Raw genomic sequence first — 25066 nt, 5'->3', positions numbered from 1 at the left:
TGTCTTTGCTATGAAGTTGGACTGCAATTGAATATTATACTGGTTACTAACGGGTATGACTATAGGACTATGGTATATAACCATAGCAGCTTCTAAAGAAAACATAGGATTCAATATGAGCAATCGATAAACATTGAATCCCAATATGATGTTACATATTCAGCTGATTTAATCATGAATAGCGTAATATTTTGATTTAATATGCCATGACAACATCTATCTATGTGGATTTTTTTTTAATTCTAATACAACAGATTATATGGATGCACACAATGGATAAGTATAACCCAACATATAAGATTTTGTACATAATGAAAAATAAAACTGAGATGTAAAAATCATCTTTCAGGGATACCCAAGTGTGTTGATTTACAGTCTATTTTTCCTGTTTTCCATTCTGCTCACATCCTAAATGACAGAAATTTTAAACATCACAAATACATGATTCACTATTCTACTATTGGTTAGGGTTATGTACTAGCACATGTGATCTTGGTGAAAATCTTATCAAAATTATTTGGAATCTACCACTTTTTTTCACACCCACACCACCATCTAACTTTGAAAAGTACCAATATAATAAAATTATATCAAAACAAGAAAGTGTAATTGGTTAAAAAAAAACCAGGAAGTTTGTTGTTACGCAACACCTGTACATGTTAAATTCAATCCATACTGTACCGTAATTTCTGGATTTAAGGTTGAAGTCCTTAGGATCCAAACTGAGAGCCAGTAACGCGGTCCTGACACCGTGATAAAGAGGGATGGGATCCTTCTTACGAGTATAGACGAGGTAAGCGAGTTCACCAGACAGTTTCTGCCGGAGCATGATCAGAATTCCCTCCATTGGATCCTCGCATAAGTACAAGACTGTCATCATCCCCAGTGTCTCTTGTTAACAGAAAATTCAATATAACACTGAGAATCCCAAGGACCAATTATGAAGCAGATAGTGTATATCGGGTACCATAATTACTGCTATGTCAACTACTTTCACCAATGGCGAATACAGTGCATTTGTTATATCACGCTACCTTAATAGCGTGTGGTTATCTCTATATCCTCTTACATTACAAACGTTGTTTAAGCAAAGTCATGGAAACTGATAAAAATACACTTTCTGGAGACTTGAGTGGAACATTATATGTTGTACGATGACGTTTACATTGGGATTGGACGTTAATTTTTAAATCGTAAAACGCACTTTACTAGAAATTTCTTCTTTCACTTCCTCATTAGCTTTATGTAAAGTACCACAACAGTTGAATACCAACCAATTAATACCTCAATTGGTTCGCAGTTTGTCAGTAGCCTGCCTTGATTTCAAAACTGTTTCTTGTAAAAGAAAAATATTAATAGATATAAAAGGTAAATTTTGTAAAAATAACTAAGAATTCTGCGTTTCAACCTCCATCCCTGCAATCACACTCTAACGCATATACATGTACCTTAACCTCACGGTCATGCATTATAATGCATATACCGTTCCCTCGCAATCACGCACTTTAAGGTAGAACTACTGTAAAAGTTGGGACTTGGATGAAAAACATTAATTCACTTATGTGAGCTCAGAGCAGTGGATGTTGTACAACATACTTTAAATTAAATTGTGAATTTGAGGGAAAACAAGTACATGTACTCGTGTATTACATGTACATGCCTTTTGAAAGACTATAATATTGCATAGATGTAAAGGAAATTTCAATCATGTTGATTATTCTTTCTTAGATATATTAGTAAAAAATGTGCACATGATAGAATATCAATTTTATAACTTCAATCAATGTGTTTGAGTTCTCCTTGTAATTCAAAATTTAGTTGAAACATACATCATTGATACATTAATGTATATCAAATTTTTATAAAAGTTTCATAATGGAACTAATTCACCCCCCCCCCCCCGACCCCTTATACATACAGTGAACATAGACCTTCTCCTGGGGAAAACTACAGTTAGTTAATGCAATATACATGTACATGCATTCTCAGCTATCCAATAGTGAGTTTTTGGTTCATTGTGAAACTACAATTAAAAATCTTAAACTTATGAAAGACACACCTATCTGTGAGGGCAAGATGACTCAGATGGACTTACATGTAGTGATCCATGGGCAGTCCATGGGTCTCTTTCCATTGATATTAATTATTTATTGAAATATGAAATGGTTATTTAAACATATTTGGTGTATTATACTGTATAGTGATGTAAATTTCTATAAAAAATATGTATAGGTAATAGATTTGGTCCAGTTATTACAAGAAATTGTATGAAAAATAACTAAATATTTAGGCAATCATTGCGAGTGCAAAAAGGTCAACTGCAATAGCACACACTATATATCATTCTTAAATGGCTCATAGAAACTTCTAGTATTGTGAGTTTGAATGCTCAATGTGGTAATTTGGGAATGCTTAATCATTTAAGGTCAATAGTTTTTATCTCTGCTGACCGTATCTCTTAAAATTCATTTCTAGAAGGGAGGGGGTAGGGTTACAAAATCTGACATAGTTTCAGATTAAACCTCATTTGGTATATTTTTTTCTATTCAATATTTTAGATACTACTTGACTTATTGTAAAAATGAAATAAAATCAGAAATTTTATGAGCAGAATTTTGTTGTTGTCAGAAAATGTATGCCTTATAGTATTTGAGAAACGCCATATTTAGGGTAAATTTGGTCAATACTTCATTGACAATCCCGTAATCAAAATAATTAGATTGTTTAGAAAGTACAATTAACGTTTTTAAATTCCAGACAAGCTTTCTCATAGCTTCAAACTTTTTGTTTTTGTTTGGTTTGAGAGAAGAAAATAAATTGCAGCTAATATGACGTCACAATTTGTAACTGTTTACACCAAGCGCATTATATTTCCCGCGTTAAATGAAGAGGTCGATAAAAGTCGTGTTGCAAGATGTTAATGGGCTTCACTCGTCTCAACGGTCACACCGTACAACATATTAATCTCTGTACTAGAGGGAATAAAAGATGAATGAATAAATGAATAATTACATAGCCCTCCCTCCACTTTTTAACTTTATCTAAGCGTCTACAAATTATGTATATGTAATTTTTTTTCAATTTGGGTCTAAAACAACATTTTGCTAATTGACAGTTTATGTTTAAAAAAAAAACCTTATTATCTACTTTCCCCAAAAAAGGAAATCCTATATATACTTCTATCAGTGTTTACTCGTGTTTATCATAGTTTTATGTTTATCATATTTGAGTGCAAATAATTTGAGTACTAAACTCTCCAAGACAATCAAAAGGTGAAGATAAGGAACAGTGCCCCTTTTTATAATTCCATATAGTAGTGAATTATATCATCATATTCATGTGCATGTATTTACAAATATCTTTTGAAAATATATTTTTCTCTAATGAATGTCACCTTAGTTAGTCACTTATAACTTCCAAATAGTAAGTGAATTTGGATTTGACCACATTTAAAACATTTTTTTAAATGGAACTGAAAACGATGCGTTGGTAATACGATACCCACCATTTGTGGACATCCTGCTGACCTGGAACTGGACTGAAGTCATTGCTCCAGATGAATTGGAAATGACCGGGTTATGTATCACAGTCGTAATCCTGCACTCTCTGGAGTCCCTATAAAACGAGGACGTGAAGATCAGAGTAAGATCATTGTCATATATAAACATTCCCATTGTTCTTGTCTTTGATATATTTATACATTGTAATGATACCCATTTCCCTCTGAATGCGCTGCAGTTGAAATGTGAAATATGAACGTATACATTGTTTAATAGTATGGCTATTGTAACGGCTAGAACGTCCAACACAAATAAAAATAGAATGTGAAAATAAATATATATCTTATTTCTAAAAATACATAGGTATAAGTTACAACGCTTCACGAATGGAAACGTCATCAAGTGCGTTAAAACAACATTTGAGTACAAATGAAAGGTAATTGGGTTATTTTCTGTGCTTAAAAAAGTTTTGAATGTAGGTCAGTTAGATGTGTTTCATTTCCTTTATCGATGTCTCTGTAGGGTGTGAAAGCCTGGTGAGAATTCCATTGTCGTCAAAAGCAAGTTTAAACATTCATGTAAGTGGTCACGCGCTGTTAGGAAGTTTGATACCACAGGTCATGAGTTCAAATCAGTGATGGGGTGGAAGTGGGTATCAATATAAATTTAATTTTCTTCCTCAATATTCATTTTTTTAAATATCACAAATGCAGCTTTATGAAATATTACAAATTCAATACGTCAGTTTTGAGATAAGAGCTCTTCTTTGTAGGAGATGCATTAAGTGGAACTTTGAATGTTTAAGTGACACAGAGTGGGCCTACAGTCAGTGAGGAAGACGATAAAATGTATCAAAAGCGGCTTCTCTTTCAATATTTAAACGTAGGGATACAATATACTATCGAAAGAAATGTTTTACTATAATGGAAACATAAAAACAATGTCTTATCTGTAAGTGATATCTTAGATATGAACAACGAGATAACGTGATATAATAAGAATACCATGTATTTATTTAATCCCTGAATACTTATCATTTACTTAGTTTTGTATTAGTCGAATTCCGGTGATGAAACTTATTGAGCACATTCCCTTATGCAGTGATGAATATTTGCCCCACTCCCACATGTAAACAGATTCTTTCGCTCTTTACTACATGTATGTACGACAGTTATCCAAAGGGAAATAATTCGGACGTCTTGAAACGGGCGTATTGCATATTTTGTATAATCCTCTCAAATTTATTTCAGATGAATGTAGATCATGACCTTATAGGGTGTGGGCGCGTGACGAGAATCCCTTCATCATCAAAAGATTTATAACTTGACTAGGTCACGGAGCATGCGCATGCATGTGTGTGTGGGGGGAGGCATCAAAATCTCTTACGGAAACCATTGATGTAGAGTCTTTATTAACGTTCCATTGCAGAGAAGAACAGAATCCAAATATGTGCTGTGGGAGGGACTGTTTATCGTATCCATCCATTTGTACCATTGTCCAGTTAGCTGCAAGTACCAACACGTCATTTCTATTTATATGTACATGTATTGAATTGCATGTACCATTGGGAAAAATAAAAAAGAAATCAATCAAACGTATAGAAACAATAAGCAATATAAGATAATACTGCAAACCAAATATTTAAAAATCTGAGCAAAAGAAAACGAAATTCTCATTTTAAGCATTGTATCATTGAATAAGAAATTAAGTGAAGACATTAGTCAAAATTGAAAATAAAAATGTAAACTGATTTAATAGATTGTAAAATTAACGATGTGCCCAACATTATCAAGAAAATTGGTTTACTGTAAATGGGGAAATGATTGCAGTGGTTTTAATTTCGCTATGTCTACGGTCGGGGATTTTTCCGCGAAAGTAAAACAATCGCAATCATTTGCAAGTGTGAGGCAATCCGTTTTAAACAGTTCCTAGTAATCAAAATAAAATTTGAATTCCGCGAAAATAAAACCAATGCAATTAGACCAAAATGAAAACCGCGAAATTTTAGGACCGCGAAATTAAAACCACTTACAGTATTTGTGTGTATTTTGGTTTTTCTTTTCTGTAAAATATGTGAGAACAAACGCAATTATTGACTAAAACGGTAGATTATTAAATAACAAAAAGCAGGTAATGAACAAAGGTAAACAATATTGAAAAATATTATCTTAAAATGGAAAGAATGTTACTATTTTCTATCGTGACTAGTACTCCTAGTCAGTCCAGTCAAACACAGAGCCGACAATATTTTCAGTAAGAGTAGAACGTTACTGCAATATTAAAGATCCAAATAAATCTGGTAGAACAACCCCATGTATAACAGTAAAGTGTGCGACGCAACTCGCCAACACAGGAGACCAAATACGGATCGCCATGTTCGACGTCACAAAGGTTACAAGTGTAACAGTAAAGTGTGCGACGCAACTCACCAACACAGGAGACCAAATACGGATCGCCATGTTCGACGTCAGAAAGGTTACAAGTGGCAGAGATGTAAAATTAATAATGGGTCTTTCAATCGTATGTAAAAATGAATATATCGAACAGTGATCAATCTCATCAATCTGATAGATACTCTGACATTAAGATCAGGGCAGCACGGACGCTCGTTACATACTGATTTTGACTACGGATCATTCCATTTACCTGTTTAAGATAGAGAGCCCGTGTCGGTGTTTTCGGTCGATAGATGACTATCTGAAGCTACTTTACATCTGATCCCACATATGGTGTGTCCAGGGATCCGGTTTTTTTTTTTTTTTTTTTTTTTTTTTTTTTTTGGTCTTACTGTTAATCTTGTAGTCTTTATGAGATTTATAACAAATCGTTATCTTTAATTACTTTTCATACCAAAATATCACGATTATAAAAAAGACCCATGCAGCCTTCAGGGTATTTTATTACGTGACTTGCAGATATTTATTGCAATATTTCAATTCTTTGTTTTGTGATCTATAACTGGCTGCATATGACGACGAATAGTACAGAATTTTATTATACCATAATAAGCAGTACATAATTGATACCTTACTGTGGTCCAGACTCTCTGGCCTTAGGTCAGCTTTTCGAATCCGTTTGTTGCAGCGCATATCAGACGACACATTGTCTACAACTGAAGTCAGAACCAAGAGCAAACATGATGACAGAGCATCCATCTTTCCACGATTTTTCGAAATGATATCCGCCGCTCGTCCTTGTAATGTATGTAAATATGCTATTTAGTCCATATATATATTGCTCATCCTATCAAATCAATGCGCCAACAAAACTAGGGCTATAAAATTCTTTAGTGTATATGGATTATCTACAAATAAAGCGAAGAATCTGAAAATATGTACTGGTGTTGTGTGTGTAGCCTACGTCATGTAGCTTTCATCATATAGATCGATTCACAATTTTATAACAAACTTTGAAATACTAGTATGATAAACAAAACATCTTTACGTAGAGAGTTAGTACGTATTTTTATTGTTGTATTAAATTGAAAGCACTTCATCAATAAAGATGATGGGTAATCTGTAAAACGAATTGAAAAAAAAATAATACAAAAACATAAATTGCAGATAAACCTCACATAATCTAATTACCTAAAACCAAAGTGTACTAAGATATGCCGTTCATTACGAATAAGACCGGTACAGAGTGAAAATGATCGTGATCCTCCATAGACTACAACCTTCTTCTGTTTATACTGATTGTATTTCTTTAGGGAAGATTTTAAAATCAAGTGGTTTTCTAAATTGTAGTATATTTTCCTTGGATGCTTAATTACAAATGTTGAGCTTGTGGTTTTCTATATATGAAATAAAGTTGAACTTGTGGTTTTCTATATATGAAATAAAGTTGAACTTGTGGTTTTCTATATATAAATTAGAGTTTTGTCGTTCTGGGTTTACGTCCATTGTATATATAAAGATTACACAACGTGGATGTACAGTTCAGTGTATTACACAATTTACAACTCCTTGAGAAGCAGTACTTAGCGAATTCAAAACAGCTATTTTCAGATTCCATCCAAGTCATACCAATCAGATTATGTGGAACGATCATTAGATTTTTATGTTTTGAGATCGTAAACATTTCTATTCAAGGTGTAGTGTGTTGATTGATATAAAGATGCTGAAGTCGTATGCTTATATCTTCCGATAAGAATGGTGTTTGTGATTTATTGACTACGCGCTTTCTCGGCGATAAAGTCAATGGATGACAGATGCTCATCTGGTATTTGAATCTCTGCACATTCAACATTAGGATTTTTGTTATTAAATCTACAACATTATACGAGGTTTGAAATACAACTTCCATTGTGAAAAGATCGTTCATATATTGCAGATACCGCATTGCAATTCATGAAAGGTGAAGATAACGAACAGTGATCAATCTCATAACTTCTATAAGCAATACAAAATACCCTGGACACACCAGTGTTGGGATCAGGTGCCTAGGATGAGTAAGCATCCCCTGTCGACCGGTCACATCCGCCGTAAGACCTTTATCTTGATCAGGTAAACGGAGTTATTCGTAGTCAAAATCAGTGTGCCAAGAACGACCTAACAATCGGTATCAAACACGTCAGACAGCATTTGACCCATTGATAGGTTGCATTGGCAAACTAGATCCTAATAACAATTATAGAATTTGCAAAATGCGAATTTTAAGCGAGACTGTTGAAACTCCTGCAGCATCAACTTGTTTGTCAGTAGCCTGTTTCGATTTAAAAACTGGCCTTATGCAGAACAAGCTCTTACGTATTGAATCAGTTAAGAGATATAAACACCATATGCAGGTGATAATGGAATATTGCAACATAAACATGGGAAGTTGACCATGGAGAAGCTGAAATCATCCCGTTTGTCATAAAGTTGAATTGTTAGCTTGCCGTTAATATCTACTTTCAATACAATATCTAAGTAAGAAGCAGAAGTGGACGACTCTGTGGTGTCTTTTATTTCGAGTTCACAGGGATATATCGAATCAACATATGAATGAAAGTCATTATTGTTAATAGATATACATAGTCGATATATCTAAATGTCAAATTGAACGCCACAGCAAGAGATTTTTCCTTCTCACTTAGAAGTTTTTAATACATTCTGCTTCATAGGAATATAAAACAGGTCAGCAACAAAGGAGCGCAATTCGTGCCCATGGGAATTCCAACAGACTGTTGGAAGACCTGATCACCAAAGACCACGAAGATGTTGTCAATGAGGAACTCCAGCATATTTCTTATTTCAACTTCAGAATACTTGTGCGTGGAACCAGAGTGGTGTTTAACAAAATATATTTTGGATGACTGATCACAAGAAACGATTATTTCCGCTTTCCATTTTGCTGAAAAAAGCAACTGTCTATGATATCTAAAAGTCTAGTCTTTAATTTATCGTGAAAAATTGTCATGTAAAGTGTTCAAAAGTTATACGTTTTGGTGTTGTTGATTTGAGAAAAGTTTTGCTATTTTAGGTTTACTAAAAGTTCTTTAGAATTATTTTAGAATCCACAATTTATTTACACCACTTCTGGCGTAGTCGCACAGCAAGTTTGAATTTTTTTTTCATAACTGTAAATATTTTCACGAGAAGCAAATATGGGGCTTGGTAGAGCACTTACTGGATCCAGCAAGGTATCTTTATTTGTAGGGGTTTTATGTAGTTTAGGAATCCAGTATATGTATACCGTCTCCGTTTACCTCCCGTGGAACACAATGCCGATATTTTCTCATAACTCATTGAAATACATGACCTTACATGACCTATCGAGGACCAATGGGAATTGCCGTAAGCATTTCCGGAACTCAAAGTGTCAGTTGTAATGGCTGGTCCCATGAAAGTGTGTGTTTTGTTGTGCCACTATCAAAGATATATAAATGAAAACCCAAGATTTGGGATCCAAAATGGTTGATTATTTTGAATAATACATCACTTTCACATGCCCCCAACTTTTTGGAAATCCTGGATCCGCCTCTGGTATGTTAATTATCATCACTGCTACACGGTACGTGAATAAAATCAGCCGTGCATGATACAATTTAAAGATTAGATGCAACTTAAAATATGGTCTTACAATCCCGTTCACGTGTCATTTTGTTATTAGCGTAGATGAGACATCAATTGTGTTTACATAATGTAAAGAATGTCATGATTACCGGTTCGAATTGTGCCGACAACACAACTGGAACAAATTATGACAGTACTTAATACGCAGGTAAGTTTAACATACCTATATATACCGATGAAATACCAAGTCTGTTAAAAAACACATTGCTCCCGTATGATGAATAAAAGTGGCGGGACTACGAGTAGGCATGTAGACCTGTACATAGGCTCGTACGCAGTAGTAAACGCTTGGTAACGCAGGCTTTTTTCCCTGTCTTTATAGAAACAAATACACCCTCACTTCAATAAAGTAGATAAAGCATATCGCTGAAAGTTTTGTAACGTGTCCAATTTAATCGTAGTATCTTCGCTTCTAAAACATGTTTTCTATGCTCCCGAGGACTTGAAATAAGGGACTTTTTCATTGGTCAAATATCGCAATAAGGAATGGAAAGCGACCAATCGCACAATTGCATATAGAAGCCTAGACACACCTTCCAGCGAAAATACTGGCGTTGTGTCCCACGGTAGGTAAACGGAGGGCGACCGACCGTGCGTTTCCAACGATGGTATAGGTACGGTAACTCATATTCATTCAACCAATTGACTGGGATATTTAAATCTGATTAAAACTGAAGAATGGTTTTGAAGAATATTGATTACCATGATAGACCATCATGTGATATCAGACAGAGATAGCTAGTCTAGTGTGACTGTTGTTAGAAATAGTGATCAAATCAAACTAAATTTAAAACCCTAAAACTAAATCTTCGTCTACTGTACTAGAATTAATCCCGTGAGGCAGTGATTCCAAAAAGAAAGTAAGGAGTGAATTTTGATTGTCACCCACACAATCCGCCACACGTTACCAATATTCATTTTGATATGTCTGTGAATTACCTGGGAAGAGACCAACGACCTTCCGAAAGTAAACTGGGAAACTTTCTCACTTTCCGGCGCGAGCGGGATTCGAATTCACGCCGACTGAGGTGAGAGCCGTGTGATTTTGAGCGTGATGCTCTAACCACTCGGCCACTGAGGCCCTTAATTTAGTACGAAGATTAAAACATATAAAAAAGAATATTTAGCGGAATAATAACTATTGAATTATTATACGTTTTTAAACTATTCAATTCCAGTTATGAAAATCAGTACATGAAAAAGTAAAGATAACCCCAAAAAATCCCATCAATTAGATTATATAGAATACAAATTAGGATAAACATGGCTCCCTGAACACACTAGAGGTGAGATCCGGTGCCTAGGACGACTGCGTGTATCTCGGTGATCCAATCAATATCAGAGTTGACCACAGAGACTTGTCACATGAATAATTGTATGCGACAAGTACGTGCGAGTACATAGTGCATCAAATTCAGAGTAAATTCTATCAATAGCAACGTTAAGATATCCTTATTAACAAAATACTACAACGGAAGTCAAACTGCGGGATAGGCCACTCCCGATTACTTCCCTTTCTGTACGTGTCATAAACGTTGTGAAATGTCAGCAATGTGTCAGATAAAAATTGATAATTTGAAATACACATGTGAAATTAAATAAAACATGGAACCATTAAAGTAATTATAAGATTAAAAGTTAAAGTAAACTTTCTAATGTGTCTTTAAAGTTACTTGATGTGTTAGATGCAAGAGAATTTATATTTATATATATTAAACACTGCAAAAACATAACTAGTGGTATCTCATAAGTAATGTGGGTCAATATACATTGATCAGCTTTGCGCAGTGGCGGTACCATAGCCGATGAGGATTATCCGAGGCGTGGTTATTGCTAGTTGAAAACTATACCCAATACCCCGCACAGTGGCATGAAACATGGCCGCTAGTGCAATTTATGAACGCTCCTACGGGAGCAAGAAATACAAGATGGAGAGAAAGGAACATTTGACTTGATGTAGAGGGATTACTAGTTAATTGTCAACAAAAAGATGCATTTCTTTTTTAAAGAGACACTACAGCTCATTTTGCGCAAAAATCATGAAATGACAATTTTCCTAGCGCTTTCTCAATTTTTGTTGCATTGTTGAAAGTATGAACCTTGCGAAAAAAAAACACTTTCTAAAGTTTAAAATTATCGTTTTAACGTAAAAATCAATACTTTTTGATGACCTATACAACAAATATCGAGTCTCCTCCTTTCAGTCTTCAGACGCATGCGCATAGACAGTAAACAGTGCAGCATGTCGTCCAGTGAGAGAAAGTGTAGTTGATAGATCTAGAATTTTGACAGATTCTGTGAGAAAAGAGGTAAAAATAGAATGAGATAAAACTCATACGTGAAATAAAATTTACCATGGTATCAGTTTGACCGTTGGAAAACAAAGAGTTTGGAGAAACCCATGTAACTCAGTGGCGGATCTAGGATTTCCGAAGGGGGTGTGAAAGTCAAAGATTAGCCACGGTAATCGGCCATTCTGGTGCAAAATTTGGATTTTCATTCAAAATCTGTGGCGTAAAAAGGAAGGGGGGATCCTGCCCCCCCCCCCCACCCCCCCACCCCCCCCCCCCCTAAATCTGCCATTGAGATTAGCTGCGAAGACACTACTTTTAAAAGTAAGTGCTATTTTTATCTGAACACGACACGTGTTAGTTGTAAAAACATCGGTCAATGGGAACATGGAAGGGTTTCTGTTGAAATAATGATTGATACAATTACTTATTTTAAGGAACAGGGAATACTCTTATACTTGAAAGGTGAGTGTGGACCTCCTTGAAGGGGAATTTAAATAATTTCCTACACAACACCTTTGCTGTCATTCAAAACCACGTGATGTAAATAAGCATTCAAAAGTCCGAGTCAGAATGAAGAAACCTTTGAATTCCGAACGATCTTCAAAGCGCAGTTGAGAGTAAATTGATGCATCCCAATTGTTCAAAATTGTCAGTATCGATATGAATTTTATCATTTTATCAATACATGTTTTAAAAAACACTTTATTAAAATGTGGAAAATGAGCTGTAGTGTCTTTTTAATATTCATTTCTAAAATAGTTTGCCTGAAAAATTCCGCATCAGAGAAAATCTTAATTTTGACTTCATGTTGTGTATTGATATGGTCGAATGAATTTAAAAACAAATTCATGTTTTCTTATTTAAAGTAAATGTTTTAAAATATTCTAATGTTAAGAAATGAATCTTGTGATTATTTCCTTGATGGCGGTATCATAGGGAAAGTTGGACGGAAAACTTTTCATCAATTTCTTGATTCCTGATGTCATTTCTTCATTTTAACAACAAACTCTAACAGGGGCCTGTGATGGATGCTAGAATAAAACATTAGTGTATTTAATTTTATTGACATCTATTGTATTAATGGTGCAGACAAAATGCTTTTTTTCTTCAAATTTTGTAGAAACATTTGTACATGTATCTGCCTGTCAACCCACAAAACAGTCGTGACCACTACCTTAAAGATGATTGGTTAAATTGACATTATGATGTTACTTTTGGATCAACATCAAAATAAGAAAATCCTCAAAGGGATATGTTACCTAAGATGGTACTAATCCCACTCCAAACAGGGGGGGGGGGGGGGGGGGGGGGGGGGGGGGGGGCTGTAGACCCATGAGGAATTCCCTTTCTCTAGGGGCAACTGGGTATATGATGAAAAATTATTTCCCAATGTCTAATGTAAAGACTGAGGCAAAGTAAAATTGGGATTACAAAGAGGGAGTGCATATTGGTGTCGCCTGGCGAAATGTTTTAACTGTTGAAATCAAATCAAACCTGAGGGAGATTTCCCATTATATATATAAAAAAAATAATAATGCTTCCTTATCAGCTTATCAGGCGCGTATCTAGATTTTTTAAAGGGGGGGGGGTGAACCAGATGATTAAATTGTTGATATCACGATATGTATTTTGTACCTTTTAGCCTCTGCATGTTTTTTTTAATTGAAATGACAAACGAATTTACTACGATTTTCCTGAGGGGTGAAATCAAAAGTATATTGTATGACATAAAACTAAAATCTCAATAAGACAAAGTTTTCATCAACATCCCCTCCCCCTTTGCCCGTAGAGATCTGAGTCTGAATAGATTGTTTGTCGTAAGACGTGACCAAATGGGGCGTTCCTTCGGATGACCGAAAACCCGTGTCACAGCAGGTGTGGCACGATAAAGATCGCTCCCTACTCAAAGGCCATAAGCACCGAGCATAAGTCTAAATTTTAACAGCCCTTCACCGGCAATGGTGACGTTTCCATATGAGTGAAAGATTCTCAAGAGGGACGTTAAACAATACAATAATTTATATTGATATGTGATAAGAATAAATTCTGCTGTAATTTTTTTAGTTTGTATATATTTTGACTGGACTATGACTAATGTTTGCACGTAAATTCTAATTACTAATATGTATTACAAGTCTAGTATAATGTCATATGGTATGAAATTTTAAACAATGAGCGACAAATTTGTTAAGGTAATACACCAGTTTCGAGATAAGAGCTCTTCTGTGTAGGAGGTGCATTTAACGGTCTGTCTAACATTATCAACCCAAGTTCCGTACGCTACTCTCACTACACCTCTGTTAACAGCTTTTTACAGAAATCTTGTAAAAGTTTCTAATATCCAACATTTATGTTTTGGACTAAATATTTAGTAATATTATGAAATGCTTTTGGTGCAATTAAAGTGATGCTTACTGTAAATTGTTTAAAATCGCTGTTTTCTGATCCTAAATTTGGAATTACAGTCTACTCCGAATATAATGAAATTTAGGGGACCTACCTGGATTGTTCATTATATCAAAAGTTCAATATAACCAATGCTGAACTACAGAAATATTGCTACATGGGGATTTATTTATAACTTCAATATAACACATAGTTCAATATAAACGACTTCAATATAAGTGGAGTGGACTGTACTTCGTAATATGTGTATGAATGTAGGACATTCATTTGGTGGAGATTTAAATGTAAACATGTAATCAAAAGTAAGAAAGGTAGTAAAAACTTGTAGAATAAGAGACAAAGAGCTAAATGGTGAATTATGTATTTATTAAAATGCCAGTGAGCTATGAAAAAGAGCCTGATGTATCGTCTGTTGCCAGAACTTTTAAAGTGAAAGGAAACGAAAATAATTGTTTATATCATGTGATTATATTGTCACGTCATTCAAAGACAGAGGTATATGTGAAGCTTGCGTAACGCGCCCTCAAGTGAGAGAATGTCTACCTAAATGAAGACCTACAGGTAATTCAAGACCTACGGAAGACGTACAAAAATATAGGCTATTTACATCAAAACTAACATGATTTTCTCATTACGCATGTCTCAAATATCTAAAATAAACAAAGACGTTTGATGAAAATAAGTTTTAAAGTGTATTTTCAAAACTGGGTAGGGGAACTATTTTTCTCCCTTAGATTGGTTGATGTAATGATTGTATGCAAGGTGAATATAACGAACAGTGATCAATCTCATAACTCCTATAAGCAATACAAAATAGATAGTTGGGCAAACACGGACCCCTGGACACACCAGAGGTGGGATCAGGTGCCTAGGAGGAGTAAGCATCCCCTGTTGACCGGTCACACCCGTCGCGAGCCCTATATCCTGATCAGGTAAACGGAGTTATCCGCAGTCAAAATCAGTGTGCCAAGAACGGCTTAACAATCGGTACGAAACACGTCAGACAGCATTTGACCCAATGGGAGGTTGTATTGACGAACTAGATCGTTATAACGACCATAGAATTTGCAAAATGCTGACTTCAATCGAGACTGTTGAAATCCCTGTACCATCAACTTGTTTGTCAGTAGCTTACCTCGATTTAAGAACTGACTATACACAGAACAAGCTCTTGCATATCGAATCAGTTAAGATATATGAACACCATATGCAGGTGATAATGGAATATTGCTACACAATATATGTATCTTGTTTAAAGGGAAAGGCAACCCCAAAAACACTTTACATGATAAATGATAGGATTAATCATATGATAAAGATTTGTCATACAATTCTGTTGATATATGACCTAGATATTCTTCAGTACTAATTTGAAAACGTCAAAAATTGAAATTCCCGCGATCTATAGAGGCTGCCATGATGTGTAACTCTTTTGTATTCAAGACCACAAAAATCAATTATTTTGACGTCACACCTTCTGTTCCAGTTTTGAGATTCTAAGATCATCCACAGGTGCTTGGGTTCACCCCCCCCCCCACCCCCCCTCGCAGAATAAGCTACATGAGTTGATTTAATTATTTTTTTTTCTTGAAAATATTACTTATGCATGACAACGTCTTCCATACCCATAAAGTCCAAAATAAGTCCTTTTAAAAAAATTAATACCCTCACTGGTTATTATAACAGAACTTATAATAACCAGTGGCCTAGGGTAATTGTTTTTAACCCAAGCATCTGCAAGATCATCAAAGATGTAAATGTGGTTGATCTTACGAATAAATAGGCTGATGCCTTCCTGGCAAGCAGTTAATTACACTAATGCAAAGGGGAGATGTGAAAAGGGGTTATAACCAAGTCATTTGAAAAGAAAAGACTACGTAAATTGTGAATCCATCATTTGCGTAATGATAAGTTGAGGTTCGAGACATTTGTATGAAGAACGTGTACCGTCTGCCTGGTCTGCGACTCGACTGAACGTCTTCTTTTCTCAATTTCTCTCAATTTCTTCTTGCGAAAGAACGGGCTCAAATCTATACGGCTCCAAACTTAACTGTTCGTGACTTGTCATGTTTACAGTGCTGCTGAATAGACGGTGTGACGTCATAAATTAAACTCCAATGGTCACTCTCTTAGCGGCGGGTAATTTAAAATACATTATAGATTAATATTGATTTAATTGTTAAGCAAGGATTTTTGTAGTTAAAAGACTGTCAATTACGATATCAGTAAGTGATACTTTATTCATAAAAGCAACTATGTGGTTAGGGTTGCCTTTCCCTTTAACGTCTCGCTCGAGAATTTTTCACTCATATGGACACGTCACCAAGACCGGTGAAGGGCTTCAAATTCAGGCCTATGCTCGGCGCTTAAGGCCATTGAACAGTGAGTGTTCTTTAGCGTGCCACATTTACTGTGACACAAGTCATCCGTTTTGAAAGTCATCTCCGAGGACCCGTGCCATTCACACCTGATGCCGAGCGTTTGGCAATGGAACTGTCACTATCTGTTTTAACGTCTTATGTCTGTCGCGGCCGGGATTCGAACCCCGGCCTTCCGCATGTAGGGCGAACGCGCTAACCTCTCAGCCACCACGGTGGTTTCTCTCTTAGACAACCTAGAACGATAGCTCGTATAAATGTCATACATACAAATCAGCTGTTTAATCAATAATCATTTCTTGTATATATTTTTTGCTAAAAGATAAAAAAAAAAAAAATTAAAATTGTATATCAAAAATTAAAAGAAATGATTAACAATTGAACAGCTGATTTATAGATATATATATTTAAGCGAGTTATCTCTCTTGCGCTGGGTCGTCTAATAGAAAAAAAAATTGTTCCCCATACCGAGCTTTATAGATACGCTTTAAAAAAATTATTTTTATCAAAATTGTTTGTGTTTATTTTATATTTGAGACATGCTTAACCAGAAAATCATGATATTAGTTTTAATGTAGATAGCCCACATTTTGGTAGGTCTTCAGTAAGTCTTCGGTAGGTCTTTAATTACCCGTATATCATGGTATATGTTGGTCTTCAATTAGGTATGCCCGCATTTAGTGGAACTTTGAATGACTAGTCACTGAGGAAGACGATAAAATGTGTTGAAAGCGTCTTCTCTTTGAATATGTAAATGTTGGAAATACAATATACTATCGAAAGAAATATTTTACTAAAGTGGTAACATAAAAACAATGTCATATTTGCAAGTAATATCCTGAATATAATACTGACGAGCAACGAAATAACGTGATATGATAAGAATTCCGTGTATTTAATTACTTCCTAAATACAAATCAATTACTCAGTTTGTGTATCAGTGGAATTCGGGAGATATAACTGTGTATGGGAAACTTATTGAGCAGATTCACTTTTTTTTTTGTCCCACCCCCACATGTAAACATCTTGTTTCGCTCCTTATTGTACAAGAGTTTTCCAGAGGGAAATAACTAGGACGTATCTCGAAACCGGCGTGTTTCCCGTATCACATCTTTTAAATATTGAAAACGCTACAAATATTTATCAAAATTCGCATATATTTTGTCGAGGACTTAAATATTGACCAAGTTCATGGAAAATTATACATTACAAAAGGAAAATTATACAATACAAATGAAAAAGATCAAATATTTAAACGTTTGACATGCCATAGATCTGCGGTGTCTCTTTTTGCATTTCTTGTGTTTCAGGAAGCTTAACTACATGTGTTATTACCACAGAACGATAATATATCCAAAATTTTCCTGAAACTTAAAAAAAAAATAATAATATGTGGCTGTCAGTATACATGTATGTATCAAACAAAACTAGCATTTTATTGTAGGAGATTCGATATTATGCTTGTGCCCGTCATTAATGATTAATGATCCGCAATCACACAAAAGAAATGACCTGAAATAGATACTGTCAAGGTTCACAACACGCTTTAACATCAAGCTATGTAATAATTGCAGAAATCTCATTTTAATTTGGAAATTACTAAACGACTATATTAAAAGCATATTCTTCCTCGAGTGTTCTTTTGTAGATAACCGGCTTGTTTGTCAGATTGCGAATCGTATGTTGTTTTATTTAAGGTAACTCCATACTCGCAGTTTTATCTGATACAAGTTTGAAAAATGTATTTATTTCCATTCATTAGAGTTAAAACTAACAAATTATCAAATAAAATACATAGGTCATCACACTTTTTAAGATACGAGACATACATAAACCGAATCATATATCACCGTCAGAAAATTGCACTTTTCCTAAACAACGTTATCAAAATTTCATACAAACTGGTTATGACGATATAGTAGCATTCATAACAATTTCATGAAACTGTATCTTCACAAAAATATACTAAATGTTGTAAAAAATAAAGAAAATCTATCGCATAATAGACTTGATAAAGAAATCAATAGAAACACAGTTATTGCCCTTGGATTCAATATTTTGAAACGTATCATTGATTATTCATCTATAACTTACACTTTTAAAATAGTTTATTTTTAACAAGATTTTTTACAATAACTATCGGAAAAGACTCCAACAAAATTTATGTTCCTATCATGCATAAACCTAAATGAATCATTGATATTGCAAAATATGATGACATCACAGGAGGGTGGAAATACTTTAACTTAAAACATTTTGCTGTTTGCTTTCAAACAATCTGTCCTAATGGACAGGGATACGGTCTACAGGTACAACATTCACCAAAATGTCATTGGATTCATTGAACGTGTGATGACGTTTCTAACGATATATTTGACGTGGTATGCGGTTTACCTTAATCTGTGGCGGAAGTAAAATTGTGGTACTAAATGATGTATATGGATCCAAAATCAAGATAACCTCAATCAAGATAGTTCTTTGCGCTGACATTAAGTTTGATGGTATTCCTTTGGCAGTGTTTGAGCCAGTGTCGCTTTCTGATGTGCGTGATATTATCAGTGGTGCCCCAACAAAGTCCTGCGAATTAGACCCAATATCCACGAAAATTTCAAAACAATGTTGAGTGTGTTTTACCGATCATTACTGAAATGTTTAACAAATCGTTCTTGGAATCGAACGTGCCATCGGATTTCAAAAAAGCTATAGTACGACCATTAATTAAGCGCCAAGGACTTGACAAGGATGAATTAAAAGAATTACAGACCTGCATCAAACTTACCGTTTCTATCTAAATTATCTGAAAAAGCAGTGGCAGCTCGACTTGAAAAACATCTAAACGCTCACGAGCTTCACGACCTGGTGCAATCTGCCTACTGCAATTGTCACTCCACAGAAACGGCTCTATTACGGGTTCACCATATTACCCCTGTATTGGACAGGAATTCGTGAGTTACACTCGTGATGCTTGATCTTTCAGCCGCATTCGATGTCATAGACCATGATATTCCGATCAGTCGTATGGAGTATGTTTGTGCCTTGTGGTAGCACAGGATCGGCTATGGATACGTTGACAAAATATAGTCAATTTTATTGAGTGTATCTTTTCATTTAATCTGCATCTATAGCGCCATTGATTGCATTTTTGTTTGTAAAATTGTGCGGTTTATAAATTTTAATAATGAAATGAATTTTAATGACATAATCGGCTCTGTCATGGATTAAGTCTTATCTTTCTGGTCGAAGACAACAAATTTTTGTTGGATCTACAGTATCCAACGAGTTCTTACTCCACTTTGGTGTTAAACAGGGCTCTGTATTAGGACCTTGTCTATATTGCATGTTCTCCAAACCAACCAGAGAAATTTGCCGGAGGCATAACATGTGTTATCATTGCTACGTGGATGACACTCAGGTATACCTGATTATAAATCCGAACGACAAGCTGAGACAGCATTGCAGACAGACTTCAACAGTGTCTTTCTGATATTGACAACTGGGTGCAAAACAACATACGAGAACAAGCTAAATCAGGGGAAGACATAACTTACTATCTTTACAACAAAACGTAAAGCTAGTGAATTCTCGGAATATCAACCACAGGGGCTCGGTTGTCAGATATTGAAGTTTTGTAATATTTGTTCCCGAATAATAAATTGAAGTTTTGCATGATTTGTGTCCGAATAATAGATTATATAAATAAAATCCACCACCAAAATCCGCTTTTTTCGAGGTTTTAAAAAACACATGTGTACATTAAAAAAAGTAAAGGGACGACACTCGCCATCTTGGATTTCTGGGGGGCCCTCGATTCACGGCTTGTTTTTAACAATTTCTACTCTCTGCCTACCGGTTTCTGGCGAGATCTATGTTGGAAAAAGATCCAACGACTTCTCCCTATCGTCTGCTTATGTCTACATGCCGTATTAAAGATCCAGTGACCCGAAACATCCTCGATACCTGCCCCTACTTATCGAAAGCAACGGAAGTTTGAATCGAGTGACACGACGCCTACCGGAGCTCTCCATATAATCACTGGGGTGTTCCGAATGCATACGGTAAGTCCAGAGAAATCAACACCGCAAAATCAGCAGCTCTTTAATAAAAAGTGTTGACTTTGCTTTAAAATTGTCACAATTTATTGATAAACGGCCAAGCTGCTGACAATGGAATATTTCCATTTTCATATTTACTGATATTTTGGAGAAGCCTAAAATATGATAGAATTTTGTTTCGTTATTTTGAATAAAGCTCTTGCACGTCGTATTTTTAAAAGTTGAATTGTAACATTCTTTAAAACTTTGAAAATAAACAATGCACACAGTGTACAGTTTTGCATATCGGACCCATAGAATGATTCTAAATGGGGGAGGGTTTTTTTTAATATTTCTCTTCTTAAAAGGCTAAAGCAGGAGAAAGACAGCCCATAAAGGGGGGGGGGGGTGGCGAGATTACTCTTAATCAATTTCCCTTAATGATAAGGAAAAAAGTGGATTTACATTTAATTGGTCAAGATAAGTTGAAATGGGGGAAGGGGGTGGTTTGCATGACCCCCCCCCCCCCCCCCCCCCCCCCCCCCCCCCGCCTTCTATGGGCTTGCAATTTGTGTTTGTGTAATCGAACGAACACTGATGAGTTAACGACAATACACTTACAATACTTGTATGGTATATCGTCCTTCAATTTGATATTTATATAGCAATATGTGGATACACAGGTGTTCTTTTGATCATCTATGTGCCCCTGTGGTACTTTTTGCGTAAGCTAATCTAATGAGAATCATTCAGTTATTGGTATATAAAATCTCTCCCAAAAATTACATAGTTTACTATTTATAGCTTACTATGCTACGACATTGTCTGAATTCTTTGTTCTTCCGTGGAAAACATTCGTTTACTCAACTCAATTTAAATTCTGTGCTTATTTCAACTTAGACTTCTCTAGATTTATCCTATACATTCGGAACACCCCAGTGATTATATGGAGAGCTCCGGTAGGCGTCGTGTCACTCGATTCAAACTTCCGTTGCTTTCGATAAGTAGGGGCAGGTATCGAGGATGTTTCGGGTCACTGGATCTTTAATACGGCATGTAGACATAAGCAGACGATAGGGAGAAGTCGTTGGATCTTTTTCCAACATAGATCTCGCCAAAAACCGGTAGGCAGAGAGTAGAAATTGTTAAAAACAAGCCGTGAATCGAGGGCCCCCCAGAAATCCAAGATGGCGAGTGTCGTCCCTTTACTTTTTTTAATGTACACATGATGCACCTTTTTAAAACCTCGAAAAAAGCGGATTTTGGTGGTGGATTTTATTTATATAATCTATTATTCGGACACAAATCATGCAAAACTTCAATTTATTATTCGGGAATAAATAATACAAAACTCCAATATCTGACAACCGAGCCCCTGTGATATCAACTGGCTTTCAGTGGATCTGACGTCACTACTGCTTCATGTGTCAAAAATCTTGAGATGTTTTTCGACAGCACACTTAGCACGGAGTGTCAAATAAGTGCATTAACTAAATCATGTTATTTCCAACTTTGTAATATCGGTAGAATTAGATCTCTTATAACAGAGGATGCGTGCAGGACACTTGTTAGATCACTGATTACCTCCCGTCTTGATTATGGAAATGCATTGCTTTATGGTATCAACTCAGCATCCTTGCAAAAGTTACAGACATGCCAGGCTAGTGACACGTTCACAGAAACATGAGCGTATTACACCAATTTTCATATCACTTCACTGGTTACCTGTGACCTGTCAAACGAAATATAAAATCCTATTGTATATTTTCTTGGCTCTACATGGATTAGCTCCAGCTAACATCCAGGAACTAGTTCAAGTCTACCATCCACAGTGAACACTTCGTTCTGCAGATTCGTTATACCTTCTAAAGATACGCGATCGTACTAAACTGTAATTGCTGTTTCTTCATCAACTCTCGAACTGCCTCCCGTGGAATCTTCTCGTCGAGGGTTTATAAGCTATTTTTAAAAACAAACTTAAAACATACCTTTTTAAACTGTCATTTAATCTGTAATTGGGTATTTATGGATACGGTTATTCAAAAAACACCACAGTTTGAGTATTATTTTATGCCTTTTTCTATGTACATGTATTTATTGTTCTTTATTTTAGTTGTTTTATTGCGTTACATGTAAAGCGCTTTGGGGGTAATTGTCTTAATTAGATAAAGCGCTATATAAATGTATAATAATAATAATAAGCTTAAGTCATATTTTAGTTTTAGCTTCAGTTTTGGTGTAATGTTGGTACATGTAGTGCATGGTGATTTATAACCTGCGTGAGGTGTTCCAAAATATACATACAAAGTACATTAAACAAGAGGTCTGCTAGATCACTGCAAAGTAAGACTGTAGTCCTATAGTACACCCACTGTGAAAATAATAACTAACTATGTACAGTACAAATATTAAGGTTTAAACCATGTGGTTAATCATTTTCAAATTGGAAATAGAGTAACGTCAATAAAAAGTAAGACGGACTATAATAAATACATACAAAATACTATCTGTAATTCACCACCCTTTGTTGAAATGATTTTCCAAACTGCTCTCTCTCTCTCTCTCTCTCTCTCTCTCTCTCTCTCTCTCTCTCTCTGCTGACATTGTCATTTTAAAACACTTTTAAGTATCTACATGAATAATACAACTATACTTCTTCTGGTCTGGTAATTATAATGATTATACAGTGAAACAATTTAATAAAAAAATAATGAGATCTCTTTTTGAATAACTTCTGATGTAATTGCACTTAAGTTGATATTTTTTACTCGGGAAATGTATTTTTAATGATGGATTTTACATAAAATTTTATCTCTCTTAAAAATGAATTATAGAGATGAATTTTTCGCAAGGAATGTTTGCCTTATAAATATATTGTAGAGATGAATTGTACGAAAGAAATGTTTGTCCAATGAATAAATGATAGAGATGGGGGGTTTTTTTTGTTGAAGCTCATGAAGTGTTACAATCTACAATTTGATCATCGCAGTAAATCCTGGCATTATAGAAGATAGATTGTGGCAATTCTTATTTTAATTAATAGGTAAAATTACACATGAGGATTGCCTAGACTTTCACGAATAATAAACCCTTTCTCAGGCATCAGTCCTTTACCTATAAGATTATACCGAATTCCTAGAAATCCTGGTGTCCATTTTAGCAGATTGTTTAGCTTTATTCATCCTTTTAAATGAAAACACAAGTAAGCAGCATATAGGGAGAAATGTACTAAGTTCCGCCCTTTTTCAAAATAATACCACATCTGCAGAATATAGCAATGTTCTCATATTTCATGTGGTAAGTTCTTTCATTTGAAATTGATATAGTAAGAGTCGTGAATTTTACTTATGATTCTAAGATTAATTTTATGCAAACCTTAGGTCATTTAGAACGAATACAATGTATATCATATAGTTGACCAGTTTCTCGCAACTGCCCAATAAACGTCAAGGGTATAGCTGTCAGCGGTATCATAATAAATCACAAAGCCATCTTGGAGACGAAATCCCTGGAAACCTTTAATGTTTTCTTTCTTCTTTCATATGATCATTTTTAATTACAATTCATATCTAACTGCAAAAGAGTCTGGTACTCTTCACCATGGCTAGGTTTCTTGCAATTCGTTTCCGTTCGTTGTAATGAAAGGGGAAGATAACGAACAGTGTGCATAGGTTACAAATATTTGAATAGTTTTAACTTCTTTTCTAAAAACCATGGATCATGTTTTATGAAAAATGTTTGCACGAATAACACTCCTGGAGTAGATGAACCGACATCTTCGTTCTCTTCTGCTGTTGGAGATGGTTCAGAAACCTAAAATCCCATAGGGATCAGGGTTAGATCCTCAGTATCCCTTGCTCGTCGTAAGCAGTGACTGAATGGGATTGTCCTTAGGATGAGACCACAAAATCGAGGTCCCGTGTCACAGCAGGTGTGGCACAATAAAGATATTTCCCTGCTCAAAGGTCGTAAGAACCGAGCATAAGCCTAAATTTCGGAAACCCTTCACAGGCAATAGTGACTTCTCCATATAAGTGAAAAACTCTCGAGGGAGACGTTAAACAATATTCAACCAACCAACCGAAACCTCAGAACTACAGATTATCAGACAATCCTTTTACCTGTCGGCCTTGTGCAACATGTGCAGAGAATGTGTGTACATGATACTGCGAAATTAGTCCAATGCTAATTTGAGAAATTCCTAATCCTGGGACACAAGATTAGAGATGAAACGTATTTTAGTTAAAGGTACTGGTTCACGATTTTTGAACAAAATATTTTTTTTATTTTTGATGTGAAACATTAAAAGTATAACTCATTTAATGTTGACAACCAAAATGTTGACCTTCTGAATGCAAGAATAAAAGCTATATTTTAGCCTTAAATCTGTGTTATGTAAAC

General features: G+C 35.2%; 1 protein-coding gene and 1 non-coding gene across 2 annotated transcripts; one reads left to right on the top strand and one right to left on the bottom strand.

Annotated features, from left to right (window-relative positions):
* Positions 1-308: 308 nt before the first annotated feature.
* On the bottom strand, positions 309-6666 carry LOC130046544 (uncharacterized). The gene is made up of 5 exons (XM_056163900.1): positions 6527-6666; positions 4887-5005; positions 3506-3615; positions 682-891; positions 309-408 (listed from the first exon to the last, which is right to left on the bottom strand). The coding sequence occupies exons 1-5, from the start codon at positions 6653-6655 to the stop codon at positions 377-379; spliced, it is 600 nt and encodes a 199-aa protein (XP_056019875.1). The 5' UTR covers positions 6656-6666; the 3' UTR covers positions 309-376.
* Positions 6667-11332: 4666 nt separating this feature from the next.
* LOC125672466 (U4 spliceosomal RNA) lies at positions 11333-11471 on the top strand. The gene has a single exon (XR_007369004.2). It is a non-coding gene; the product is annotated as a U4 spliceosomal RNA (small nuclear RNA).
* Positions 11472-25066: the final 13595 nt, after the last annotated feature.

Source organism: Ostrea edulis, chromosome 4 (genome assembly GCF_947568905.1).
Source record: "Ostrea edulis chromosome 4, xbOstEdul1.1, whole genome shotgun sequence".
Lineage (NCBI taxonomy): Eukaryota > Metazoa > Mollusca > Bivalvia > Ostreida > Ostreidae > Ostrea > Ostrea edulis.
Note: the sequence above shows the minus strand (reverse complement) of the source record. Positions and strands in the feature narration are given on the sequence as shown.